The 24,626-nt window shown below is 39.2% G+C and overlaps 1 protein-coding gene and 1 long non-coding RNA gene across 6 annotated transcripts in view; one reads left to right on the forward strand and one right to left on the reverse strand.

Annotated features, from left to right (window-relative positions):
• Positions 1 to 1,644: 1,644 nt before the first annotated feature.
• ZNF184 (zinc finger protein 184) lies at positions 1,645 to 23,769 on the reverse strand. 3 transcript variants are annotated; one of them, XM_009241540.4, is made up of 6 exons: positions 23,627 to 23,769; positions 22,943 to 23,088; positions 18,504 to 18,571; positions 8,219 to 8,345; positions 7,760 to 7,855; positions 1,645 to 4,157 (listed from the first exon to the last, which is right to left on the reverse strand). In XM_009241540.4, the coding sequence occupies exons 2-6, from the start codon at positions 22,947 to 22,949 to the stop codon at positions 2,200 to 2,202; spliced, it is 2,256 nt and encodes a 751-aa protein (XP_009239815.1). In that variant the 5' UTR covers positions 22,950 to 23,088; positions 23,627 to 23,769; the 3' UTR covers positions 1,645 to 2,199. The 3 variants fall into 3 exon arrangements, with proteins under 3 accessions (XP_009239815.1, XP_009239817.1, XP_009239816.1); XM_009241542.4 differs by having other exon boundaries at positions 23,286 to 23,769; XM_009241541.4 differs by having other exon boundaries at positions 23,383 to 23,759.
• A 27-nt stretch (positions 23,770 to 23,796) lies between these two features.
• The window catches only part of LOC129060164 (uncharacterized), a 41,622-nt gene continuing 40,792 nt past the window's right edge, over positions 23,797 to 24,626 (forward strand). For 2 of the 3 annotated variants that reach the window (XR_008526640.2, XR_008526642.2), the window contains exon 1: positions 23,817 to 23,963. This is a non-coding gene — a long non-coding RNA (uncharacterized LOC129060164). Of the gene's footprint in view, positions 23,964 to 24,626 lie in introns of all 3 variants that reach the window. The other variant, XR_008526641.2, reaches the window with a different exon arrangement.

Consider the following 24,626-nt stretch of genomic DNA (forward strand, 5'->3'; position numbering starts at 1 on the left):
TTTTCTGCTTCCCTCACAGTCATTTAGCAAAAACTACTCAAGTGGTTTAATATCTATAATCTGGCAGACATGGAAAGTGCCAATCTAGGACATAGAGGAAAATGCTTAGTCTCTATATGCCCAATCTTGGACATTGAAACATCCAAATAAATTACACATGAAGGTATTAGAATTTTTTGTTAATAGTAGACAATTCCTTGCCTCATAAACAACTGGCTGGCTTTACTGATAACTTCCGAGGTCTTTTTATTTCTGGGCAGTTTGTTAGCAAATGTTAAACCTGTAAGGGAATCCCTCTGTTATTTTTCTGGATTCATTACAACTTCAAGGAAAAAGTTATAACTTCTGCCAATTCTCCCCTTTCGATTTTAATTTGGGGCCAAGGGTGGTGACTACACCTGTAATCCCAACACTTTGGGAGGTCAAGGCAGGACTGCCTGAGGCCAGGAGTTGGAGACCAGCCTGGGCAATATAGCCAGACCCCATCTCTACAGAAATTTAAAACAATTAGCCAGGCATGGTGGCATGCACCTATAGTTCCAGCTACTTGGGAAGCTGAGGCAAAAGCGTCCTTTAAGCCCAGTTTGAGGCTGCAGTAAGTTATAATCATGCTACTGCACTCCAGCCTGGGTGACAGAGCAAGACCCTGTCTCTTAAATTAAAGAAAAAAAAAAGATTTTAACCTTGCTCTACTCTCTCAGTATGGTAAATATTAAGAAACTGATGTTGGTATTATACTAGATGTTTATGGCATATATGACTTGTATATTACAATCAAGAAAAAAAGACCAAGAAATGGTTTAAAATAACTTCCTCCCTCTGCTCTTAAAATAGAGGTAAGGAGAAAAAATGGTAAATATGTGACTTAGTTCACCAAAGTGTAGTTAGACGTGTCTGAGCAAAAGGAGCAACGGTAAATCCACCTGCTTTGGGAAACAGGAATGTGGTCTGGAATAGCTAGTAGAGATGTTTTTGAGAAACACAAAAAGGAGATACAAAAACCAGGATCATGTGAACTTCTGTAATCTCACTGACTGTCGATACAAATACAAGCCAATTTTTCTTTCCAGTGTACACATTAGGAATTTAAGAAAAAACACTGATGCCTGGGTCCTATCTCCTAAGGCAATTAGTCTCTGGAGTTGTAGGGCCTTGGCAAGATAATTTTGTAGAGTTCTCCAGGTGTTATGGACTTAATATATTCTCTCCAAATTTCTATGTTGAAAGCCTAATCTGCAATGTGATGGTATTAGGAGGGGGGCCTTTGGGAGGTGATTAGGTCATAAGGGTAGAGCCCTCACCAATGGGATTAGTAGTCTTATAAAGAGATATGAGAGGTTGCTCTGTCTCTGCCTAGCACCATGTAGGAACATAAGAAGAAGACAGGTGTCTGCAAACGGAAATGGGCCTTCATCTGACACTGGATCTGCTAGCACCTTGATCTTGGACTTCTCAGCCTCTTCCAGCTTTAAACAAATTTCTATTGTTTAAGATACCTAGTCTATTGTAATTTAACATAACAGCACAAATTAAGACACCAGGTGACTCCAATATGCAACCAGGGTAAAATAACACCAGTTTAAGTTGTAGAAGTGGAATTCTATAGTTGTGGTAAACTCCTAGAATATTAAAAACAGACTAGAAGAAGAATAATAGTAAGTTTTAATATTCTTACTGAGTTAGGCTATTATATGCAATTGAATTGTTAATTTGAGGGTATTTTATAATTCTTTCTATTAGGAACCAGTTATCTAAACAATGTAAATGCATTACAGCAGGAGCATACTAGATCCCCAATCTAGTTACTGAAGCACAAATTCTATTGGAAAAACATGCATAAACATACACATTCTAGATGCAACACAGCAAAATGCTGATGTATAGTAAACCCATTCAAGAAAATATTGTAAATATACAAAACTGATTATAAAACTCCAAACTACCTTTGAAATAATCTACTCCAAATCCTTCATTCCATAAAGGAAACTAAAGCTTAAAACAGTAGAGTTTTCTAATGTCACAGAGTGGCTTAATAACAACTGGATTAGTTCAGCCCAATGTACTTTCCATTCCATAACATGATAGTGAAAATTTAAAAGATTTCAAGGAAGTTTCTAAATCCACTCTGATTCTTCAGTACTTAACAAAAGGACAAACTAAAGTAAATATATCCCCTAAATTATGATGTTCCTAGAATTTTCATATGCCAGGATGCAGTCTTTGATGTTTGTTGAGAGCAGAGCGATATCTGAAGGATTTTCCACAATCATTACATCCAAAAGGCTTCTCTCCTGAATGAATTCTCTGGTGCTGAATGAGATATGTGCTCTGGCTAAAAGTCTTTCTGCATTCATTACAGTTATAAGGTTTCTCTCCAGTATGAGTATTCTGATGTTCAGTCAGATGAGTGCTCCGGCTAAAGGCTTTGTCGCATTCATTGCACTTATAGGGCTTCTCCCCAGTGTGAATTCGTTGATGCTGAGTTAGATGAGAGCTCTGGCTAAAGGTCTTTTCACATTTATTACACTGGTAGGGTTTTTCTTCTGTGTGAGTTTTTTGATGTTGAGCAAGAGATGAACAATGTCGAAAGGCTTTACCACACTCAGCACACTCATAAGGCTTGGCTCCTGTATGAATTCTCTTATGCTGTGTAAGGTGTATGTTCTGGTTGAATGCTCTCCCACACTCATTACACTTGTAAGGTCGTTCTCCAGTATGGATCTTCCTATGCTGAATAAGGGATGAACCATAACTGAAGGTTTTCCCACATTCATGACACTGATAGGGTTTCTCTCCAGTATGAATTCTTTCATGCTTAGCAAGAGATGAACTCCGAATAAAAGCTTTCCCACATTCTTTACATTCATAAGCTTTCTCTTGAGTATGAGTTTTCTGATGCTGATTAAGGTTTGAGAGATAACTGAAAGCCTTTCCACATTCACTGCATTCAAAGGGCTTTTCTCTCGTGTGAATTCTCCGATGTTGAGTAAGGGATGAGCAGTAACTGAAGGCCTTTCCACATTCATTGCATTTGTAAGGTTTTTCTCCAGTATGAATTTTCAGGTGTTGAGCAAGGGATGACCAGTAACTAAAAGATTTTCCACATTCTGCACAATCATAGGGTTTCTCCCCAGTATGAGTTTTTTGATGCTGAGTGAGGTTTGAGTGCTGGCTGAAGGCTTTCCCACATTCATTGCATTCGTACGGTTTTTCACCAGTATGAATCATATGATGACGGATAAAAGTTGAGGGCCCATTGAAGGCCTTTCCACATTCATTACATTTATAGGTTTTTTCTCCAGTATGAATTTTTTGATGTTGAGTAAGGTGTGTGCTCCTGGTGAAGGTTTTATCACATTCATCACATTTAAAAGGTTTTTCTCCTGTATGAATTTTCTGATGTTCCATAAAGTGGCCTCTCTGGCTAAAGGCTTTTCCACACTCATTACAAGTGTATGGCTTCTCGCCAGTATGAATTCTCTGATGCTGAACAAGATGGGTCCTCTGACTAAAGGCTTTCCCACATTCATCACATTTATATGGTTTTTCTCCAGTATGAATTCTTTGATGTTGAGTAAGAGATGGACCCTCAATGAAGCCTTTTCCACACTGATCACATTTATATGGTTTATCTCCTGTATGAATTCTTTGATGGTTTATAAGGTTTTCACTCCGGCTGAAGGCTTTTTCACATTCATTGCATTTGTAGGGTTTTTCTCCAGTATGTGTTCTCTGATGGCGAATAAGAGCTGAACAATAACTAAAGGCTTTCCCACATTCATTGCACTTACAAGATTTCTCTTTTTTAACTGGGTTTGAATTCTGTTTGATGCTTCTTTTAGTAGAGGTCTCTTCTGGAGATGGTTCTTGTGTTACAAGGTTTGAACTCACATTGATGCTTTTCCCAAATTCATTATTTACAGGGCCTTTTTCCCAACTGGGTATTGTCTTTCCAGTTACCTTTATTTCCTTTGGCAGTGTCTGTTGGTTTGCCTGCTGCCTCTCTAAACTGCCTTCATATTCCCAACTTTCTAGCAAGTTGGAACTCCAAGAATCATCTCTTTTGTGTTTTTCCACTATTACCTCTGGAGATAGCTCTTCTTCAGAAATGTCAGGCTCTGGGGCTGACACATTATTTTCAAGTCTTGTCTCCCAGTCTAAAAGAAAAAGAAAATTCCAGTGTTCTCTGAATAGAGAAAAAATAAACTGCTATTGTGGGAATAATATAATGATACTAAAAAATAAATCCCTCAGAAAATTCTAATGGTTTTCAAATATATAGCCATATTATTTGGGGAGAAAGTTGGAAGGAGCTAAGGAGAATTATAAATAAAATACGAAAGTGGCAAAAGAATGTCTAATTCAATTTCATAGATAATCTCTAAGAACCAGTAAGGAAATACATTTAACGTAATAGTTGATTAAAAAGGTGACAACAGAGATGGCTAAGAGTAGACAGAAATGAACTGAACCTGAAGGGGGCAGTTTGAATTGGGATTCCTTGCTAATAAACAACAAAACAAAAAATCCAAGAACCATGATTTAAAGACAGAACAAACAGGAAAGATTTATTAGCTAAGACCCCATGTGTTTTAGCCTGGAACACTGAAAATAATCACATCATTGCTAGATATGGGAAGAGTTGTAAATAGTAGAGAAATAATTTAGCAGGGAGAAACTAACAAGTTCAAATCTAGGCATTTTGAGAATTAAGAAAAGAAATGGAGAGCTGGACTATAGTAGCGTTTGTGGAAGTGAAAGATGCCAACATCAGAATAACAAGGATGTTCAAATGTAAGATGGAAAGTATCAGCTCAAAAAAGGACAAGAGTAGCTAAAGCCTTAGAAATATATGTGAAAAAGAGCAGAGGCAGAGGGAAGATCCTTGAGAATAGTCAGGGTAACAGAATTAATAAAATATACCAATGAAAGAAAGCAGTTTATCAGCAAACACACAAAACAACAGAAGAAACATAACCAGGAAAGTACATAATCAGGAAGTAAACTGTTGCCCAAAACAAGAGAGATGACAACTAAAAGAAGCAGGGTAGTCAATGCTGGCAGTATCCTTAAAGAACAGTTTCAATGGTATCAGGAGTTTACAGCAGACCCCAGAGGATCCTGAATCTTTCCCATATTGCAAGCCCAGTCACTATCACTACCACTACCACTATCACTGCAAGCATGAGCAGTGCAGCAGACCTCAGAGCTGCCTAGCATCCCCTCCACACCTGGCACTACAGGTAATAGCACAGCATGTATTAGTGTAGGCAGCCTCACAGCAGTAGAATTTCTACAGGAGGGACGAGATCAATACAATACAGGGTTTGGAAACAGCCGATTGTTCAAGAAATAAATATGTTTTCATCAACAGAAATGATACCAAGGAAGGTATGTTTGCACAGCAGGTAGCCATAAAGAATACCTCTGGAAGTACTTCACAATGACAGATATGGAGACCATGGAGTCTGATGCTGTTAAAGACCATGGAGTCTGATGCTGTTAACATCATGGAGTCTGATGATGTTAACAGTGCATGGAAGTGGCAGATCTCCAACCCTGGTTGGAGTTCCACTCAAAGGCAACATGAAACAGGCCATGACCAATGTTATCTATGTCGTCATGTCCTCTACTCAATAACCAACAGAATTACTAGAATATAAGGGGCAGGGCAAAAAATGAAGGGATGGAGAAAGTTCCCAAAGACCAGATTGAAAAATACCATCCCTATTGCAGAAGCAATTCTCCCTTTACTACACACAAAGTCTACAGACATTGACTATAGTATTCTGATATCCCATGTGTGGAGAAGTAATCAAGGGTGTTGACAACCAGGGGACAAGAAAACAAGATAGACCAGTGAGACAGATACATATCAGGGTTATAGATCATGATCCTGAGGGTCAAGATCATCAAGACAGCTCCAAGAAGATGGCAATAAAGAGGATGAGGGAAATTAGGTAGACTAGGCCCAGGGCTAGTGGCCAACTCAACATAGGTACTGTCACAATATCACTAGCTGTAGAGATATCTACAAAACTATACATCATTTTTATAAAGACAAAAGCAGCCAACTCACCAGCTAAGAATAAATCTATTCTAGATGCTGATAAAGATAGAATTGAGGGCTGATTTACCAAGACTGTCATCATCAGGTCAAATTCCAGCAATAAAAAGTAACCAAAAGAATGGAGCTAAATATCTCAAGTGCTTGCCTTCTATTCACTGACCAGGTAACTGGAACTATAAAAATTATCTATGCAACATGGGGGTGGGGGTTATTATTTTTGCCTAAATAAATCTTCCTGGTAAAAAGTATTTTTTGAAAAGCCTAAGTTTTTCAATATACATTTAAATGGTTTAAAATGGTTTTTTATCTGGTCAAGTAAAACTTCATTTTAATTTGTAATAAAACTTGACAACTTGCTTTTTCCAAAAGTTAACTAACCATAAGCCCCAGTTATTAAAGTTCTTCTTTTTTTTTTTAATTAAGCTTTCTAAAGTATGTTCCATGAAACCATTCTAAGAGAAAGATTTTACAGATGTGTTATGAAAAAAAAAGTATTCATGGTTGGAGGCAGGGCGGGGGTTGGGGGATGTTACATTCTATGCAACCCTGTTGAACATTCATAACACCTAACTGCCTACTTAAAAAAAAAATCTCTGAGTGGTACTCCAGTTAGAAACTTGCTAAAGTTTGAACATGGCATACATTTTTCCCCCATAAAGAAGAACCTCACCTACATCCCATTAACTCTAGAGACGTATCCCTTACCTAGAATGACTAGGTTTGTTCATTTTTCCAGGGTCAGATCCTTAGGTTACTTCATGCAGTTTGGAAACTGATGATTTAGAAGAAAGTTATTCGTAATTTCAAAAACTGTATGATAAAGTGATAAAATCAGAAGCTAGCTAGATGCAGTGGCTCACACCTGTAATTGCAGCACTTTGAGACGCTGAGGCAGGTAGATCACTTGAGCCCAGGAGTTCAAGACCAGCCTGGGCAACATGGCAAAACCGTGTCTCCACTAAAAATACAAAAATTAGCCAGGCATAGTGGCGTGCACCTGTAGTTCCAGCTACTCGGGAGGCTGAGGCGGGAGGATTGCTTGAGCCTGGGAGGCAGAAGCTGCAGTAAGCCAAGATTACGCCACTGCACTACAGCCTGGGCAACAGAGTGAGACTTTGTCTCAAAAAAAGAAAAAAAAAATCAGAAGCTATACATGTTACTAGGTAAGAATTAGGTGATAAAGAAATGAAGCTGCAGTTATGGAATTAATTTTTGTTGAGTTTGCTTGGGAAAGAAAAGAGAAACTGAATGGTGGCCATAAAGATTCATATTGTGGAGTAAATCTATTTGGAAATATAGGTTATGTATTTCTATTTAAAAGTACTGGGAATGGAGCCCATAGATCCAAAATAAAAAATTGTAAGGACTGAAAAGTATGGTGATAATTATGAGATCATGGTCCTAAAGAAAGTAGAAAGAGATGTAATTCAGAGTCCAGTTTGAGAGGTGGATTTCATAAAAAGGTAGGAAGGACATCTCCTCAAAAAGGGGCATAACATAGAATATATATTGCAACAATTAGTGACATAACAAAGCATAAGAAAGTCCAGAAAACAGATGTTTTCCCATTTCTCCACAGGAAATACTTTAAAGGGAAGAAAGTACATCTACACTTCAGACATAAAATCCTCTCTTATCAGGCTGACAGTCGGAGTTAATGATATTCATCTGCTGGCATCCATGACTTACCTGCAAAGGTACCTACTGGAATGCTTGGCTCCATGATCCATGGCTCTGTCCCTTGCTCTAACTGGGAAATCACATCAGGTTTAGAAACTTGGAGTCCTGTTCATTAGGGAAAAAAAGAAAGAAACCTGCAGTAAGGGAAAAGTATCATATCAGAATTCAATCACCACTTTGTCTTTAGAAGAAATGATATGTAGTAAAAACCTGATGGGAGTGGATAGCATATCAAGCTTTAGTGTTACCAGTTCCCAGACACGGTGGGAGTATAATTTGGGAACTGATCGGGGTTCGGGAAAATTATTATTTTGTCCCTCTGCTTGCTAGGATGGTAGAAACCTTTTCAAAAACTTTAGAAATTTAGAAATTGTTGGTTACTAAACTTAAAGGCAAACTCCCCTGAGCACAAGAGAGAACCCTCCTCCTGCACACCCCTTGATATTAACTCAGAGAAGTTATCCTTACCTATAGAGACCAGGTGTGTATAATTTTCCAATGTCACATCTCTGAACAAGTCTCTCTGGCCAGGGTCCAGCTGTTTCCATTCTTCCTGGGTAAAGTCCACTATCACATCCTTGAAAGTCACCGATTCCTGAAATACCAAACATATTTCTGCTTAGCCGTAAGCATTTACTTAGGAAAGGGGTAAAGTTAGCAATACTGACAGAAGTAAGGCAGTCTATAGGATGTCTGCAAAATGATCTTGACATTTTCTCCTTTATAAAATAAATGTAAAAACAGTGCCTCACCCATTGGGTTATTGTAAGAATTAAATAAAACATTCCATGTGAAATGCTTAATTTAACGTCTGGCATATAATAAGTGCTCAGTCAATATGGCCATTGTTGTTGTCCTTCATCATCATCATTACCATCATCATCTCTGGGTTCCAAGGTCTGCTAAGTATTAATGGTTTAACTATTATCATCAATATTTTTCACTACCTACAATGTGCAAGAGCACCCAAAGGTTTTTTGAAAAAGAGAGGTGGAAAGACTTGCCCTAATACATTTCAAAAGATAAAGTAATTTAAAAATGGCCTACTCTGGAATAAAACAAAATGAAATAAAATAGAAAATCCAAAAACAGATTCATATTTATAAGAGTTAAAAGGCATTAAGCAGCTTTCAAATTGGTTAAAAGTTAGTTAAATTAAAAATAAGTTAAAAGTGAAATTAGTTAAGATGGATTAGTCACTAAATCATGCCATAACAAACGACTGTCTGTGAAAAAAAAATTAAGGTGAGATCCTTACTTCACAACACACACAAAAATTCCTGCCAACCTAAAGATGAAATTTTAAAGAAAAAGTCAAAATAAAATAGAATAAAAAACAGGAAAATATTTGTATAAGCTTGAAATCTGGAAGGCAAAATTTACATGATGGAGAGAAAGATCGATAGATATAACCACATAACAATGTAAAACATCTATAAGATATCATAAACAAAAGGCAATTTAACTAAAAAGCTTCTGCACAGTAAAAAAAAAAAAAAAAAAATCTACAGAGTTCAAGACAACCTGCAGAAGGGGCAAAAATATTTGCAAACTATTCATCTCACAAGGGACTAATATCCAGAATATACTCAAATCAACAGCAAAAAAATAAATAATACCATTAAAAAGTGGGTGAAGTATCTGAATAAGCATTTCTCAAAAGAAGACATATAAACACCCAAATATATGAAAAAATGCTCAAAATCACTAAATGCAAATCAAAACCATAATGAGATATCATCTCACCCCAGTTAGTCAAAAAGACAAAAAAAAAATAACAAATGCTGGCAAGGATACACCACTGGTAGGAATGTAAATTAGTACAACCATTATGGAAAACAGTTCGGCACTGTCTCAAAAAAACTAAATATGGAACTACCATATGATCCAGCAATCCCACTAATGGGTATTTATCCAAAGTGAAGGAAATCAGTATACCAAAGAGACATATGCATCCCCATGTTTGCTACGGCTTTACTGACAACAGCTAAGATATAGAATCAACCTAAATGTCCATCAACAGACGAATGGATAAAGAAAATGTGGTATATATACACAATGGAATACCATTTAAACAAAGAATAAAATCTTGTCATTAGTGGTAACATGGATGTACCTACAGGACATTATGTTAAGTGAAATATGCCAGGCATAGAAACATAAATATCGCATGTTCTCATTCACATGTAGGAGCAAACAAAAACAAAACGAGCTCATAGAGAGTAGAATTGTGCTTACTAGAGGCTGGGAAGGGTAGAGAAGAGGGAAGGCTAGGGAAAGACTGGCTAACAGTTACAAAGTTACAGGTAGATGGAAGGAATAAGTTCCAGTGTCTATAGCACTATAGCGTGAATATGGTTAACAATAATTTAGTGTATAATTACAAGAAAGTAGAAGAGAGGATTCGGAATATTCACAACACAAAGAAGTGATAAATGTTCAAGGTGATGGATATGCTAATTATCCTGATTTTATCATTACACATTGTATTCACGTACCAAAATATCACTCTGTATCCCATGGATACGTACAATTATTACATGTCAACTAAAAATTAAGGGGGGAAAAAAAAGATCAACTACTCACAACAATAGCAACAATAAAGGCCAACAACCCAAATAGGCAAGTCACCGGGGAAAATGTGAAACCATGAAAAGATGCTCCCCTCCCCTAAAAATATAGTTAAACAGTAAAATATCAGACTGGGTAACACTGCTAAAGTGCTCATGTGTACTATGGTGGAAACAGAACCCAAATGCAATCTATCTGGGGGGCAATCTGACAAGATCTATCAAAACTTTAATGGATATACCATTTGATCTGTCTTCCTACTTCTAGGAATTTATTCTTCAGAAACACTTCTAGGTACAAAGACATATGTACAATTGCCATTTCAACATCATTTGTGTGGAAGGAAAAAAAATCAAACTTACATGTCCATTAATAGGATAGTGGTTAAAAAATATATAGTACACCCATACTAAAACACTTTATATAGATAGTTATCAAATGAGGTATATCTATATGTACTCATTAGAAAATATGTACACAGGAGGACAGGCATGGTGGCTCACACCTGCAATCTCAACACTTTGGGAGGCCGAGGTGGGAGGATTGCTTGAGCCCAAGAGTTCAAGACCAGCCTGCGCAACATAGTGAGACCTCATTGGCACTGAAGATAAAAACAGAAATAAGCTGGGCATGGTGGCACGCACCTGTAGTCCCGGCTCCTCAGGAAGCTGAGGTGGGAGGATTGCTTCCGCCCACAAGTTCGAGGTTGCAGTGACCTATGATCATACCACTGCACTCTAGGGTATAATCCTACTTTTTATGAATAGGAAGAAAGTTTATATGTAAATGAACAGAAAAAAATCTGAAAGAATACTCAACCAAATACTATTGGTGGGACTGGGTAGTGGGACCTACAGGCAATGCAGGCAACTTCCTGCTTTTTTTATTGCTATGTATTTAAAACTAAGTGAGAGAGCAATAACTTTGTTTAAAAAATATAAATACATTAAATCATTAGGACTTCTCCCTCTAACCATGACAAAGCAACTGGACTAGCTCTTCCAATATAAATAAAACTGAACAATACATCTGAAACAAGTGTTTTCGTATTTTGAACAGCAGGCAGGACAGAAGTGATACAGAGAAAAGGGAAACACTAACACGAGCCCCAGAATCCCCTTAACTTTTTGCCTGAGGCACTGTCCATACTGCAGAGCAGGGAGGTAGAGCTCTACCAAAGCAGTGGTCTTACTGAGCTGAGGAGACAAAGTTGAAAGTTCAGAACTACTGAGGCAGGGAATCTGCAGGATAGATATTGGAGAGGAGGAAGCTACAGAGAAAAGGAATACCACAAATCTGGTGTAAATACAATCTCCATGGGCAATGCAAAGTTACCAACATGACATAACTGAATAGAGTTGAGAAGTTATGTGCACAGTCGGCTCCCACAAACAGTTCCCGGACACTTTAGGAGCAGGGCCAGTCTAGACTGTGAGGAAAGAGTATAAGCAGCAGGTCTGGTTGGCTCATTCCTTGCTAAATTCCAGGGACGCCTAGATCCTTGGTTCTGACCCTTGAACAAGCTCTGAAAACTAAACCTTTGAACACTTCCATGGTCACTAATTATCGACATTAATTCTGTGTGCCTAGTCACTGATTAATGATGTTATTCTGTGTGCCCAGTGCACTGGGACAAGATGTACCAAACTGTCAACATCGTTTGAAGAAACATGGAAATTTATGAGTGTACCAGGTGCCGAGTGTGGGGTCTACACTATAGCTGGTCGTATGGCAGGTAAAGGCCAATGTGATCAGCAACCTTTATGAATTCGGACTCCAAGACTCAAGCAGGATTCCCTGGGTAGACATTTCTCACGTTTCTGTGGCTCACAGTAACAGAGAAAGTGCATCTGTATGATCATCACAGAGGGAGGACTCAGAAGCCTGTACCTGATTTCTCTGGACTCTGCTTATGAATACCCTTTTCCTTCTGATCCTCTTTTGTATGCTTTGCTGTAATATTCGTTAGCCATGATTTATGCTACGGAGTCATATGAATCATTCCAACAAATCACTGAACTAAAGCGTGGTCATGGGTCCCTGAAACACAGCCCTAGAGTAAGGCTACACTAGATCAGCCCTAACAATGCTTACAGTTTAAAATATAAATGTCAATAGAATCAAGCCGTGGCCAAGATGGAATTAACAATTGGATTTATTCTCCCACATGAAATAAACAATACATTCCAGACAAAATGAAACAAAAGTTTACAACACACTGAACCTCAGGTAACAAAGAAAAGTGATCCCTGAGAATCAGGAAACAAATGAGGTGAGCCCTACAATTGCTCTAGCTTACTGCCTTAAGAGTTACCAAACACTGGTGTAGGGAGGTGGAACCTAGGAGGAGCCCAGCAGATTTCTGGAACTCAAGAGATAGAGCTGAGAGTTTGGGAAAATCAAGGTGACTAGAGTTCACAGGGCACAGTACTGGAGAGGAGAGAGCTACACAAAGAGAGAAGCAAGGAAAACTGCAGAGGTTCCCTCTTAAGTATTCAGAAAAGTACCAATCTGTGCATGGGTGTGATGAGACTATCTGAGGCCAGTGAAAGAATCATCTAAAAGGAGTCAAGGGACCAGTACCAGCACTCAAAAAGGGTTAGAAATACATCAGCCAAAATGGAAAACTTCATAATTCATGAGGCATTGGGTAGAATACTCAGAATGGTCCTGCCTCTATGGTCAGGAATAAATAGGCTGAGACCAAATGCTGTTCTGGGCCCACTTAACAAATCTTAAAAGGCCTGAAAGGAACACACTGTTTCCAGTAACTTAACTGCATCCCAGAATAAGGTTCCAGAATTTTTTTTTTTTTTTTTTTGAGACGGAGTTTTGCTCTGTTGCCCAGGCTGGAGTGCAGTGGCGTGATCTCGGCTCACTGCAAGCTCCACCTTCCAGGTTCATGCCATTCTGCTGCCTCAGCCTCCCGAGTAGCTGGGACCACAGGTGCCCGCCACCACACCCTGCTAATTTTTTTGTATTTTTAGTAGAGACGGGGTTTCACTGTGTTAGCCAGGATGGTCTCGATCTCCTGACTTCGTGATCCACCTACCTCGGCCTCCCAAAGTGCTGGGATTACAGGTGTGAGCCACCATGCCCGGCCAAGAATATTTTATATGACTATAAAAATATTCAGAACCCAATAAGGTAAAATTCAGTGTGTGGCATCCAATCAAAGATTATCAGGCGGCTGGCCACAGTGGCTCAGACCTGTAATCCCAGCACTTTGGGAGGCTGAGGCAGGCGGATCATGAGGTCAGGAGTTTGAGACCAGCCTGACCAACATGGCGAAACGCAGTCTCTACTAAAAGTACAAAAAAATTAGCCAGGCGTGGTGGTGCGCGCCTGTAATCCCAGCTACTCAGGAGGCTGAGGCAGGAGAACTGCTTGAACCCAGGAGGCAGAGGTTGCAGTGAGCTGAGATTGTGCTGGGTGACAGCCTGGGTGACAGAGTGAGACTCTGTCTCAAAAAAAAAAAAAAGTATCAGGCAATGCAGAGAAGCAGGAAAATATAAACCACAATAAGGAGAAAAGTCAATCAATTGAAACCAACCCAGAAGAGATGTTAGAGGTAACAGACAAGAACATCAAAAGTTTTTATGACTGTATTCCATATGTTCAAAATGTTCAAAACGTTAGGCAGAGATATGAAAGACATTTAAAAAAAAAAAAAAAACTAAATGGAACTTCTTAGAGCTGAAAATGAGAACGTTTTGAGATTTAAAAAAATTCACCAGGTAGTATTAACAGAAGAGTAAGCTTTGAAGAAGAGAGATTAGTAACTTCAAAGACACAGAAATCAAAGCTATTCAAAATAAAAGAAAAAAATAATTTTAAAAAGCTCTAGGAGAACTTTAAGTTGCCTGCTTTATGTGTGATTGGAGTACCGGGGCGGGGGGCGAAAGATGAGAGAGGACCAGAAAACATTTTTGAGGCAATAACAGCTGATTATTTTCCAAACTTGATTATAACCACAAAAAATTCCACCAAAATACATCATAATCAACTAGTTTAAACTCAGTGATTGAAAAAAATCTTACAAGTAATCTGAGGAAAAAAGACACACAAATATAAAAAAACAAAGATAAAAACAACAGTAACTTTTTTGTTAGAAACAATAGACACTGGAGCAACATCAAATACTGAAAAGAAGAAATCTGTCACACTAGAATTAATAAACAAAGGCAAAATAAAGACTTCTTTAGACATAGAAACCTGAAAGTATTATTCACAGCAGACCTACACTACAAGAAATGTTAAAAGGAAGTCCTTCGACCAGATTAAAAAAAAAATACCAGATGAAAATATGGTTCAACACCAAGGTTTCTCAACCTTGGCGCTATTGATATTTTGGACCAAATGATTCTCTTAGATAAGTGTGGGGGCCTGTCCTGTGTATGGAGACATCACTGGTCTCAACCCACTGGATGCTAATAGCACTCCCTACCAAGTCATGACAATCAAAAAAGTCCCCTAACACTCCCAAATGTTGCTCCTTGGGGAGCAAAATCACTCATGATTGTGAACCACTGATTTATAAAAATGAATAAAGAATACCTAAAAGGATCATTATACAATGAGCATTGTAATAATTATACACAATTATTTTCTTATTACTTAAATATCTTTCAAAGATAATTGGCTGCTTAAAGAAAATAACAACAAAGTATTATGGGATTTATATGTAACAAGTAAAATATATGGCAACAATAGCATAAAAACTGTGGTGGGGGGGAATGGAAATACACTGTTCTAAGTAAAATGGAATATCACTTGAAAGTAAATGGTGATTAAAACAAATATGAATCCCTAAAGCAACAAGTAAAATAGCAAAGAGTTATGGCTAACAAGCTAATGAAGGAGATAAAATAGAATCATAAGCATATTCAATCCAAAAGAAGGTAAGAATAGAAGGAAAAAAAGAAAAAAGACAATACAAATAGAAAACAAACAGCAAGGTAAAAGACTTATCCATATCAAAAGTCATATTATATTTAAATGTAACACATTACATGTAAGATCACATTGAATACAAATGGTCTAAACACCCCAAGAAGCAGAGATTTCCAGATTGGATAAAAAAAGCAAAACCCGGCCGGGCACAGTGGCTCATGCCTGTAATCCCAACACTTTGGGAGGCCGAGGTGGGCGGATCACGAGGTCAGGACATCGAGACCATCCTGGCTAACACGGTGAAACCCCGTCTCTACTAAAATACAAAAAAATTAGCTGGGCTTGGTGGCGAGCGCCAGTAGTCCTAGCTACTGGGGAGGCTGAGGCGGGATAATGGCGTGAACCCAGGAGGCGGAGCTTGCAGTGAGCCGAGATCGCCCCACTGCACTCCAGGCTGGGCGACAGAGCAAGACTCTGTCTCAAAAAAAAAAAAAAAGAGCTTCTATCATGTGAGGACATGAGGAGAAGCCACCATCTATGAACCAAACACAGAATCTACAGGCACTTTGATCTTGAACTTCTCAGCTTACAAAACTGTGAGAAATAAAGCTCTGTTATTTAAAAAAAGAAAAGAAAAGAAAAGAAAAACCCGGCAGGGCGCGGTGGCTCATGCCTGTAATCCCAGCACTTCGGGAGGGCGAGGCGGGCGGATCACGAAGTCAGCAGATCGAGACCATCCTGGCTAACACGGTGAAACCCTGTCTCTTCTAAAAATACAAAAAAATTAGCCGGGCGCGGTGGCAGGTGCCTGTACTCCTAGCTACTCGGGAGGCTGAGGCAGGAGAATGGCATGAACCTGGGAGGCGGAGCTTGCGGTGAGCCGAGATCGCGCCACTGCACTCCAGGCTGGGAGACAGAAAGAGACTCCATCTCAAAAAAAAAAAAAAAAGCAAAACCCAACTACATGTTGCTTGTAAGTAACTCACTTTAAATATAAAGATACAAATAAGTTAAAAGCAAAAATATATAAAAATATATACCATATGTCAAAGTAAATTTCAAGGCAAAAGATATTACCAGGCATTAAAAACACCATTTCTCAACGATAAAGGAGTCAACTGATTAAGCGAACATAACAATCCTAAATGTTTATGCACCTAATAACAGCGCTTCAAAATATATTGTGCGAAAATTGGTAAAACAGCAAGGAGAAACAGACCAACCCACAACAGTCTGAGATTTCAATACCCCTTTCACAATAACTGATAAAACAAGCAGACAGGAAATCAGTAAGGATATAAAAGACTTGAACAACACTATCAACCAAGTTGACCAAACTGATATCTGTGGTATACAGAACAAAGCCCTCCCAAAGATGTCCATGTCCCAACCCCTGAAACCTGTGAATTTGTTACCTAACATGGCAAAAGAGACTTTACAAATGTGATCAGATTAAGGGCCTTGAGTGAGGAAATTATTCTGTATTACATGGGTGAGCCTAGGGTAATCACAAGGGTCTTTATAAGAGGGAGGTAAGCATATCAGAGTAGGAGACAGAAAGACAGAAGACAAGTCAGAGTCAGAGGGAGAGAGAGAGAGAGAGATAAATTTGAAGATGCCACAGTACTAGCTTTGAAGATAGAATAAGTAGACAAAGAACACAGCAGCCTCTAGAAGCTGTCAAAAGCAAGGAATAGATTCTTCCCCTAGAACCTTCAGAAGAATGCTGTCCTGACAACCTATTTTGGACTTTTGACTTCTAACACTGTGAGTAAATTGTGTTATTTTACGCCATCTAAGCTTATGGCAATTAATTATAGCAGCAATAGAAAACTAATACATCTATAGAACATTCTATAAAACAATAGCAAAATATACATTCTTTTCAAGTGCTCACTGATAGTTTACCAAGATGTACCACACTCTGGACAAAAAAACAAGTCTCCATAAATTTGAAAGGATTCAAGTCACACAAGGTATGTTCTCTGATTATGGATATTTTCACTCTCTTGATTCTGGTAATGGTTTCATGAATGTATATATGTCAAAACTTATCAAATTATATATTTTTAAATATGTGCAGTTTACTATCACAATATACCCCCCAATTAAAAAAAAAATACCAAAAGTACTTGGGCTGAAAGTGGGAAGAACTGGTACCATTTCTTTGTTAAGAAAATTCAGTTATGGGACAGGAATTAAGCAGGAGGGAAATTTTAAGAAGGAGGAGGGCTTGAGGTTGATTATGGCTGGTGAGCAATTGTTACCTTTTTTGTCTAAGTTCTCAATTAGTCCAGGTCACTTTTCTTCCATTAAAAATCATTAATGGTTCATAAATGGCCTACACAATAAAGCCTTCAACTTCTCATCCAGGTATTCAAGGCTTTCATATTCTGACTTCATTCAATCATTTGTGTACCACTTGCCATAAACCATCTCTTCCAAATTTTTCTGAATCCTGTGTAACATCTGTTAATCCTTACTTATGAACTTCTGCTTATAATCTTCTCTATACCTAGAATCCACACCTCCATCCCCACCACCTTACTTGTTCAAATATCCAAATGTCACCTATTGTTTTAGAGGCATCCCAAGTCCCCCATCCTCCATGAAACTCTCCTAATCCATCCAGACCACATACATTTTTCCATTCTCTAATATCCACATTACTCATTTCACCTTTCTTACATTTACCTGTTTTATTTTCTAGCAGTCATTTTGGCCTATTAAAGGATCAAGTTTTGGGGCCTGGCGTGGCGGCTCACACCTGCAATCCCAGCACTTTGGGAGGCCAAGGTGGATGGATCATGAGGTCACGAGTTTGAGACCAGCATCACCAGCATGATGAAACCCCGTCTCTACTAAAAATACAAAAAATTAGCCAAGCGTGGTAGTGTGGGCCTGTAGTCCCAGCTACTCGGGATGCTGAGGCAGGAGAATTGCTTGAACCCGGCAGGCAGAGGTTGCAGTGAGCAGAGATCACCACCATTGCACTCCAGCCTGGTCAACAGAGGGAGACTCAATCTCAAAAAAAAAAAAAAAGGATCCAGTTTTGTACTTCTTTTGCTCTCCCATCCCTGGAGCATAGCAAGATACTAAGCAAGTGGTAAGTGGTGAATGTATTAGTTAAAGCTGGAGAGGCACAGCTAGGAATGCGGTTACTAGACCGATAAGAGCCCAGAATGAACTGCCAACGTTGATTTTTGGATAAATAGAAAAAACAAAACAAAACAAAAACCACAATCACCCTCTAAAGAATAAAATGGCCTTTCAAGAAACCACATCTTACCTGAAAACTGGCTGATGAGAGTAGATTATGTCCCCCTTGGAGAAGGGTGGAGTCTGGAGAGGACAGATCTAGGGGAAGAAGCAGGAGCCATATGACTTCTGTTCAATTTAGCTACTCCCAGCAATCCATAAATTCCGTTTACTCTTCTATTTGAAAGTAACAGAAACTATGCCATTTCCTTTATATTTTAGAATGCAAAAAAAGTTACATGATAACTGGGGCCCCGGTACGCTCCTCAGTAGGCTCAGGAGGTAAAGCATTGCTTTATGATTCAGTTTTGTACCTAGACACTTAGAAGTCATATGTATTATATGACTCAGTCTATGTTCCTTATTAAGTGAGGCAAACTATTTCTGCTGCCTTTTCTCTGCTACATATAAAATATGAAGAAATAATCCGATTACTTTCCAAAAGTCTTCATAGGCCCTTTGAAAACTTTGCTATTAATGCAAATTAAATATCACAATTACATATGCTACTTACTCTACCCACTCAACAGAATGTCTTAAATTAAACAGACATGGTCAATACTAATTGCTGGCAAGAATATAAAGCAATTAGAACTTTTTAGATTGGTATATGGTATAAATTTATCAACCACTTATTAAAACTGATAGTTTATACTAAGCTAAACATATGACTATCCTATGACTCAGCAATTCCACTCCTGTCCTTACATCCATAGAAATGCTTATGTCCACCAAAGACTTGTACAAGGATCTTCACTGCAGATTTATTCATAATATCTCAGAACTAGAAACAACCCAAATGCCTTTCAACAGAACACAGCATAAACAACCATGGTATTTTCATACAATGGATTATTCCAAAATATAAGAAAGAACTACTAACATAATTAACAACATGGATGCATCTCTTAAACATAATGTTGAGGAAAATAAGCCAGACACAAAATAATGCATACTGCATGACTATATTTATATTAAGTTTAAAAACCAACCAAACTGATCTACGGTAATGAAAGTTAGAATAGTACTTCTGGAGGGATAACTGACTGGGCAGAGGCACAAGATACTTCTGGGGCATTAGAAACATTCCATATCTTGGTTATACTAGTTTATACATACATGAAAATTTGAAAAGCTATATACTGTACAGTATTTGTGCACTTTACTGTATATAACTTATACCTTAATAAACAAAACAAAAAAAAAACTTTGCTCTTGGGGGAATCCATTCAGAGTATTGGTTGACAGGAAAGCCTGATTCTCAAAATGACTCGTCTGCTAATTAATTATGTATAATTATGCAAGTCCCTTGTCTTCTTTAGGCTTCAATTTCCTCATCTTTAAAAGACTAGAGGCAAATGTCTGACAAACATACCTTTCAAAATCCTCTTGAAGAGGAGATAGCGGTGAGGAAAGCCAAACTAGGTACACCTGTTTCCACAAAGAAGTAAGACAAGAAGAATTTTCTCTTAGAAATTTAATGTATGCAGAAAGACTAGTGAGGGAAGATGTCTCTGGATATAAAATTTGAATGAGACTGGCCGGGCAGAGTGGCTCATGCCTGTAATCCCAGCACTTTGGGAGGCTGAGGCGGGCAGATCACAAGGTCAGGAGTTCGAGACCAGCCTGACCAACATGGTGAAACCCCGTCTCTACTAAAAATACAAAAATTAACCAGGCGTGGTGGCGCGTGCCTGTAATCCCAGCTACTCAGAAGGCTGAGGCAGGAGAACTGCTTGAACCTGGGAGGGGGAGGTTGCAGTGAGCCGATATTACGCCACTGCACTCCAGCCTGGGCGACAGAGCGAGACAGCGTCTCAAAAACAAAAAAAAATTTAAATGAGACATGAGGTATGAAATAGACTAGCAATGCTGTAAGAGATGCTTGGTAAAAACTAAGAAAAAAGCAATCAAACAGGTAAGGGTCAAGATGGATATTTATGACCACACATAGATGTGTGAGATAGTGGCAATAAGCCAAGTGAATGTACACCTGAAAAAAAGAAGGGAAACTCAATATTTTAGGCATTAACCAAGGCTTGTTGGGCTGGAAGACATAAGACCTTAAAACTATATAAATTTAAAAAAAAAATCAACTAAGGGACTAAATATAAAGACAGTGGGGAACATGAAGAATAAAAAGAAAAGCTAAATAATCAAACGGACAGAACCCAAGTAACTTCAGGGAATCTAAATTGCACCACTAAGGTGCAAGGGCAATCTCTTTGGGATACCACCATTAGGGTAGGTCAGTGCCATCTGATTTTAGTTCCAAGATTCAAATTCCAAAGAGAGCTAACTGGCCTAGTGTGGGTTTTATGACCAAGCCTTGTTTAAAAGAGAGCTGGGTAAAATTTACGCAAAATGATCTGATATAAAGAGACAAACTAAGAGATGGATTATTGTATGTGATGCAATAATCCTGAGTGTGAAACCTGATGGGAATTGTAGATAAATCGAAAGAAAGAAAAAAAAAACAAAAGTAGCACCATGCTGGCAAAAGTATGCCATAGACAGCTGAGGCAGGTGGGGGTGATGAATAATATGGAGAAAAGTAGTTTCAACTGTTTGGCTAAGTATGTAAGTTTCATTTTGTAAAAAATGTATTAATCAAGAAATTCTTAATTTATATTAATGGTGTGACTCAGAAAGTAGAGGAAGCAATAAAGGGAACTATTATGCTCAACTTGATCTTGACCAGTAAAGAAAAACTGTTTTGTAACAGAAGTCTTAAGAAAAAAATGAAGATATTATCTTGGAAGTTCTTAACAGTGAAAGAAAATGTTCTACATGCACAGACAGGTACCTAAGACTTTAGGAAAACAGAATCAAGAGAAATGTCTCAGGTAAGATGCTTTTTATTCCAAATAACAGCAACCAACAGAACCAAAAACAGCCAACAGTTACAGAAGCCAACTGTGTGCCTGGCACATAGTAAATGCTCAGTATGTGCTACAAAAGTTACGATTACAAGGAACAGAGGCTCAGTAAAGTTAATCCTAATGATAAAATTGTGAGAAATCCCCAAAATAAAGAAAAAACAAAGGCTTTTAATGAAACTACTTTGGCTGATTTAATTCTGAGAAACTTAGAATATATATATAAAAAAATCCACTGTAAAAAAGACTTGAAGTACAAAAAATTGAAGACAAGTATGGACCAAACCTACATTATTCACATGAATAATATGAATAATGTTAAGACTTCTAATGATATTATTTTTAACAAATGCAAAAAAAGGACTGCATGATAATAGTTAGGTTAAACCAAACTTGATTGCACAGCCATACCTAAAGAATGTAAAGACAACACCAATGCAGAGGGAACTCTATAGGGACACGTCATAAGCCTCTGTCCTTAACCTGACCTGTTCAATGACATGTAGGAAGAAATAGAAGGAATATTCATCAAATCTGCTAGTGGCATTAAGTTAGAAAGGTCAGTTAAGGCACTGAATAACTAAATTAGGATTCATAATCATTCTGAAAGCATAAAACGTGACCAAAAAATTGAACAATCATAAATGTAAGTCATGACATTAAGGATAATAATAATTCCGTTACACAAAAATGGTGTAAATCTAGATCACTGCAGTTTATGTAAAAAAGATCTAAAGTTTACAGTACATCATTGATAGTTTTTAAAGCAAATGTGATCTGATGCCAAACAGCAGAAGTATAATCCGAGTCAAAGGAAGTAGTACATTATTCTTTCAGGTGCTTTTCAAAGCACATCCAAAGAACTATGTTTACCATTAGGCACTGCATTTTAAGAAAAATGCTGACAAGCAGGAGAGTTTTCAGAGAAGAGGTCTAGATACATCACATAGACCAATCAAAAGAAGTGAGGCTATATTGCCTAGAAAAGAATTTATAAGGAGGAGTTGTAACAGCTGAATTCACATATCTTAAGGGCAGCAGTGTGAAAGAAAGAACAGACAGTTTCCTTTTCTTTGGAGGACTAAGAACTAAGATCAACACAAAAGTTACAGGGACAAGTACATCTGTTTAATATAAGAAACTAAAAAAGAAAGCCAACAAGGGAATAGTCTGCACCCAAAATGGCGAGTTTAATGTCACACTAGTTCGGGTATAGGGTTGACAGCCATCTGCCAAGGAGATTTCAAAACTGACTCTTTCATTGAAGGGATAATTACCAAGATGTCTTCTGACTTCAAGATTATAATTTTAATATTTAATATTCAGAAGTCATGTGGGGATCACAGATATTCTGAATGATTATGTCTTTTCATTCCCCAATGGAACGAAAGAAAAAAATAAACTCCTCTCCCAAGTATCTCTCTATAAAAAAGAATCTCTCCCTACAATGTAATTCGGTTTCTTTGCTAATCCCTAAGCATACCGTTCCTTCCTTCCAAATCTCCTGTTCTGATCTCAAGTATTTGACCCTCCAGTCATGACTGTTCTCAAGCCTCCATCACCCCGCTCTCCCCCAAGTCGACCCCACTACCTTCCATCTCAGGAGCTCATCCCGTTCCTCTGGAACTTGAACACCAGGGTTCGCCAGGCAGCGTTCCTTCAGCTGGTACCTTGGTCTAGGACTCAGATGTCTAGCTCCCCTTGCAGGGAGTCTGCAACACGCTGAGGTTGTCTACCCTAAAAGACACAGGATGGCGTCAGCAGCATACGTCACAATCACACATCAGAGTCTTGCAAAGTGACCAAGAGGTGCTACACAAGAGAAGTGCCCCAAGAGAGCACTAGAGAGGTGTGTGGCACTCCGATGAACAAAACAAGAGTGGAGATCGGGTACGCGGGTTCTGCCTCAGATCCAAAAAACCCTTGGTGCCTACCCTAGAATCTGGCCGGGGCATCCACAGACCTGGTGTGTTCCCTCTGTGCACACTTGTGACTCACACCCCTGCGAGCTCGGATAACACGAAGACACACCTGTTGCAGAGCGTTAAAGCTGGAAGGTGGACAAGCAGGGCGGGGCCCAGCACCCGACTTCCCCTTAGGCCAGAACAAAAGAACAAAGCCCTCCAAGGGATCAGGGCGGGACCGCCCGGCACAGAAGGAGGCGAGGTGCGCCCCCTTCGAGGACTCCCCAGCTTTCTCCCGCAGAGGCCTCTAAGCGCGAAACACGAAGGGTGACGTCACGGGTCCGGAGGGCTGGCTGTTGCCATGGTGATACCTGAGCTCCCCTCCCCCTATAGAGATCCACACACTCCGATCCCGGGTCCGGAAGCGCATTGACCGCCACCAGACCTAACGCAGGGAGCCGAAGCCACTGGACTTCCAGAGCGCCAACCTCTTTCCACGCCTACAACCGGCTTCAACGGTCACTTCCGGTCGTTATGAGAGAGCCCCGCCCCGCACGCCAGCGCCGGGCGGGCACACTGGACTAGCGTTCCCAGAACACTCCGCGAAGATGTTTCTGAACTTCATTTCCCAGAGGCTTTAGCTAACGTCTACGTTCGCCCTGCGATGGTCCGCACATTTTCGCCGCCAGTCATTTGCTCCTGTTTCAGGTATGCGTGTGCATTGTAAACTTGTCTGATTGAACTGATTATAAGAAATACACGTCTACTGACCGGGCGCAGTGGCTCACGGAGGCCGAGGTGGGTGGATCACTAGGTCAGGAGTTCGAGACTCAGCCTGGCCAATATGGGGACACCCCGTCTCTACTAAAAATACAAAAATTAGCCGGGTGTGGTGGCGCGCGCCTGTAGCTACTCGGGAGGCTGAGGCAGAAGAATCGCTTGAACCCGGGAGGAAGAGGTTGCAGTCAGCCGAGATCGCGCCACTGCCCTCCAGCCTGGGCGGCAGAGCGAGACTCCGTCTCAAAAAAACAAAAAAAAAAAAAAAAAAGAAAAAAAAGAAATACACGTCTACACACAGTTTTAAAACGCAAACAATCATTACCTTTATTACATGTTCTACTTTCTATTTTCTGTTCTACTCTTTTGTCGTTTTGAAAATACTGGCAGTTACCCATTAAAATTGTTTTCACGACTCTCAAATGAGTGGCGACCAAAATTTTTTTTTTTTTTTGAGACGGAATCTAGCTCTGTTGCTCAGGCTGGAGTGCAATGGCGCGATCTCGGCTCGCTGCAACCTCCACCTCCCGAGTTCAAGCGATTCTCCTGCCTCAGCCTCCCGAGTAGCTGGGATTACAGGCATGCACCACCATC

Source organism: Pongo abelii, chromosome 5 (assembly GCF_028885655.2).
Source record: "Pongo abelii isolate AG06213 chromosome 5, NHGRI_mPonAbe1-v2.0_pri, whole genome shotgun sequence".
Taxonomy (NCBI): Eukaryota; Metazoa; Chordata; class Mammalia; order Primates; family Hominidae; genus Pongo; species Pongo abelii.

What these genes read in the sequence shown, in the direction of transcription:
- ZNF184 (XM_009241540.4), bottom strand. An exon ending in TCTCATCAGCCAGTTTTCAG is followed by an intron (nt 8,346 to 18,503) that starts GTAAGATGTGGT and finishes TTGGTATTTCAG; the next exon opens with GAATCGGTGACTTTCAAGGA. An exon ending in TCCAGTAGGTACCTTTGCAG is followed by an intron (nt 4,158 to 7,759) that starts GTAAGTCATGGA and finishes TTTTTCTTTTAG; the next exon opens with ACTGGGAGACAAGACTTGAA.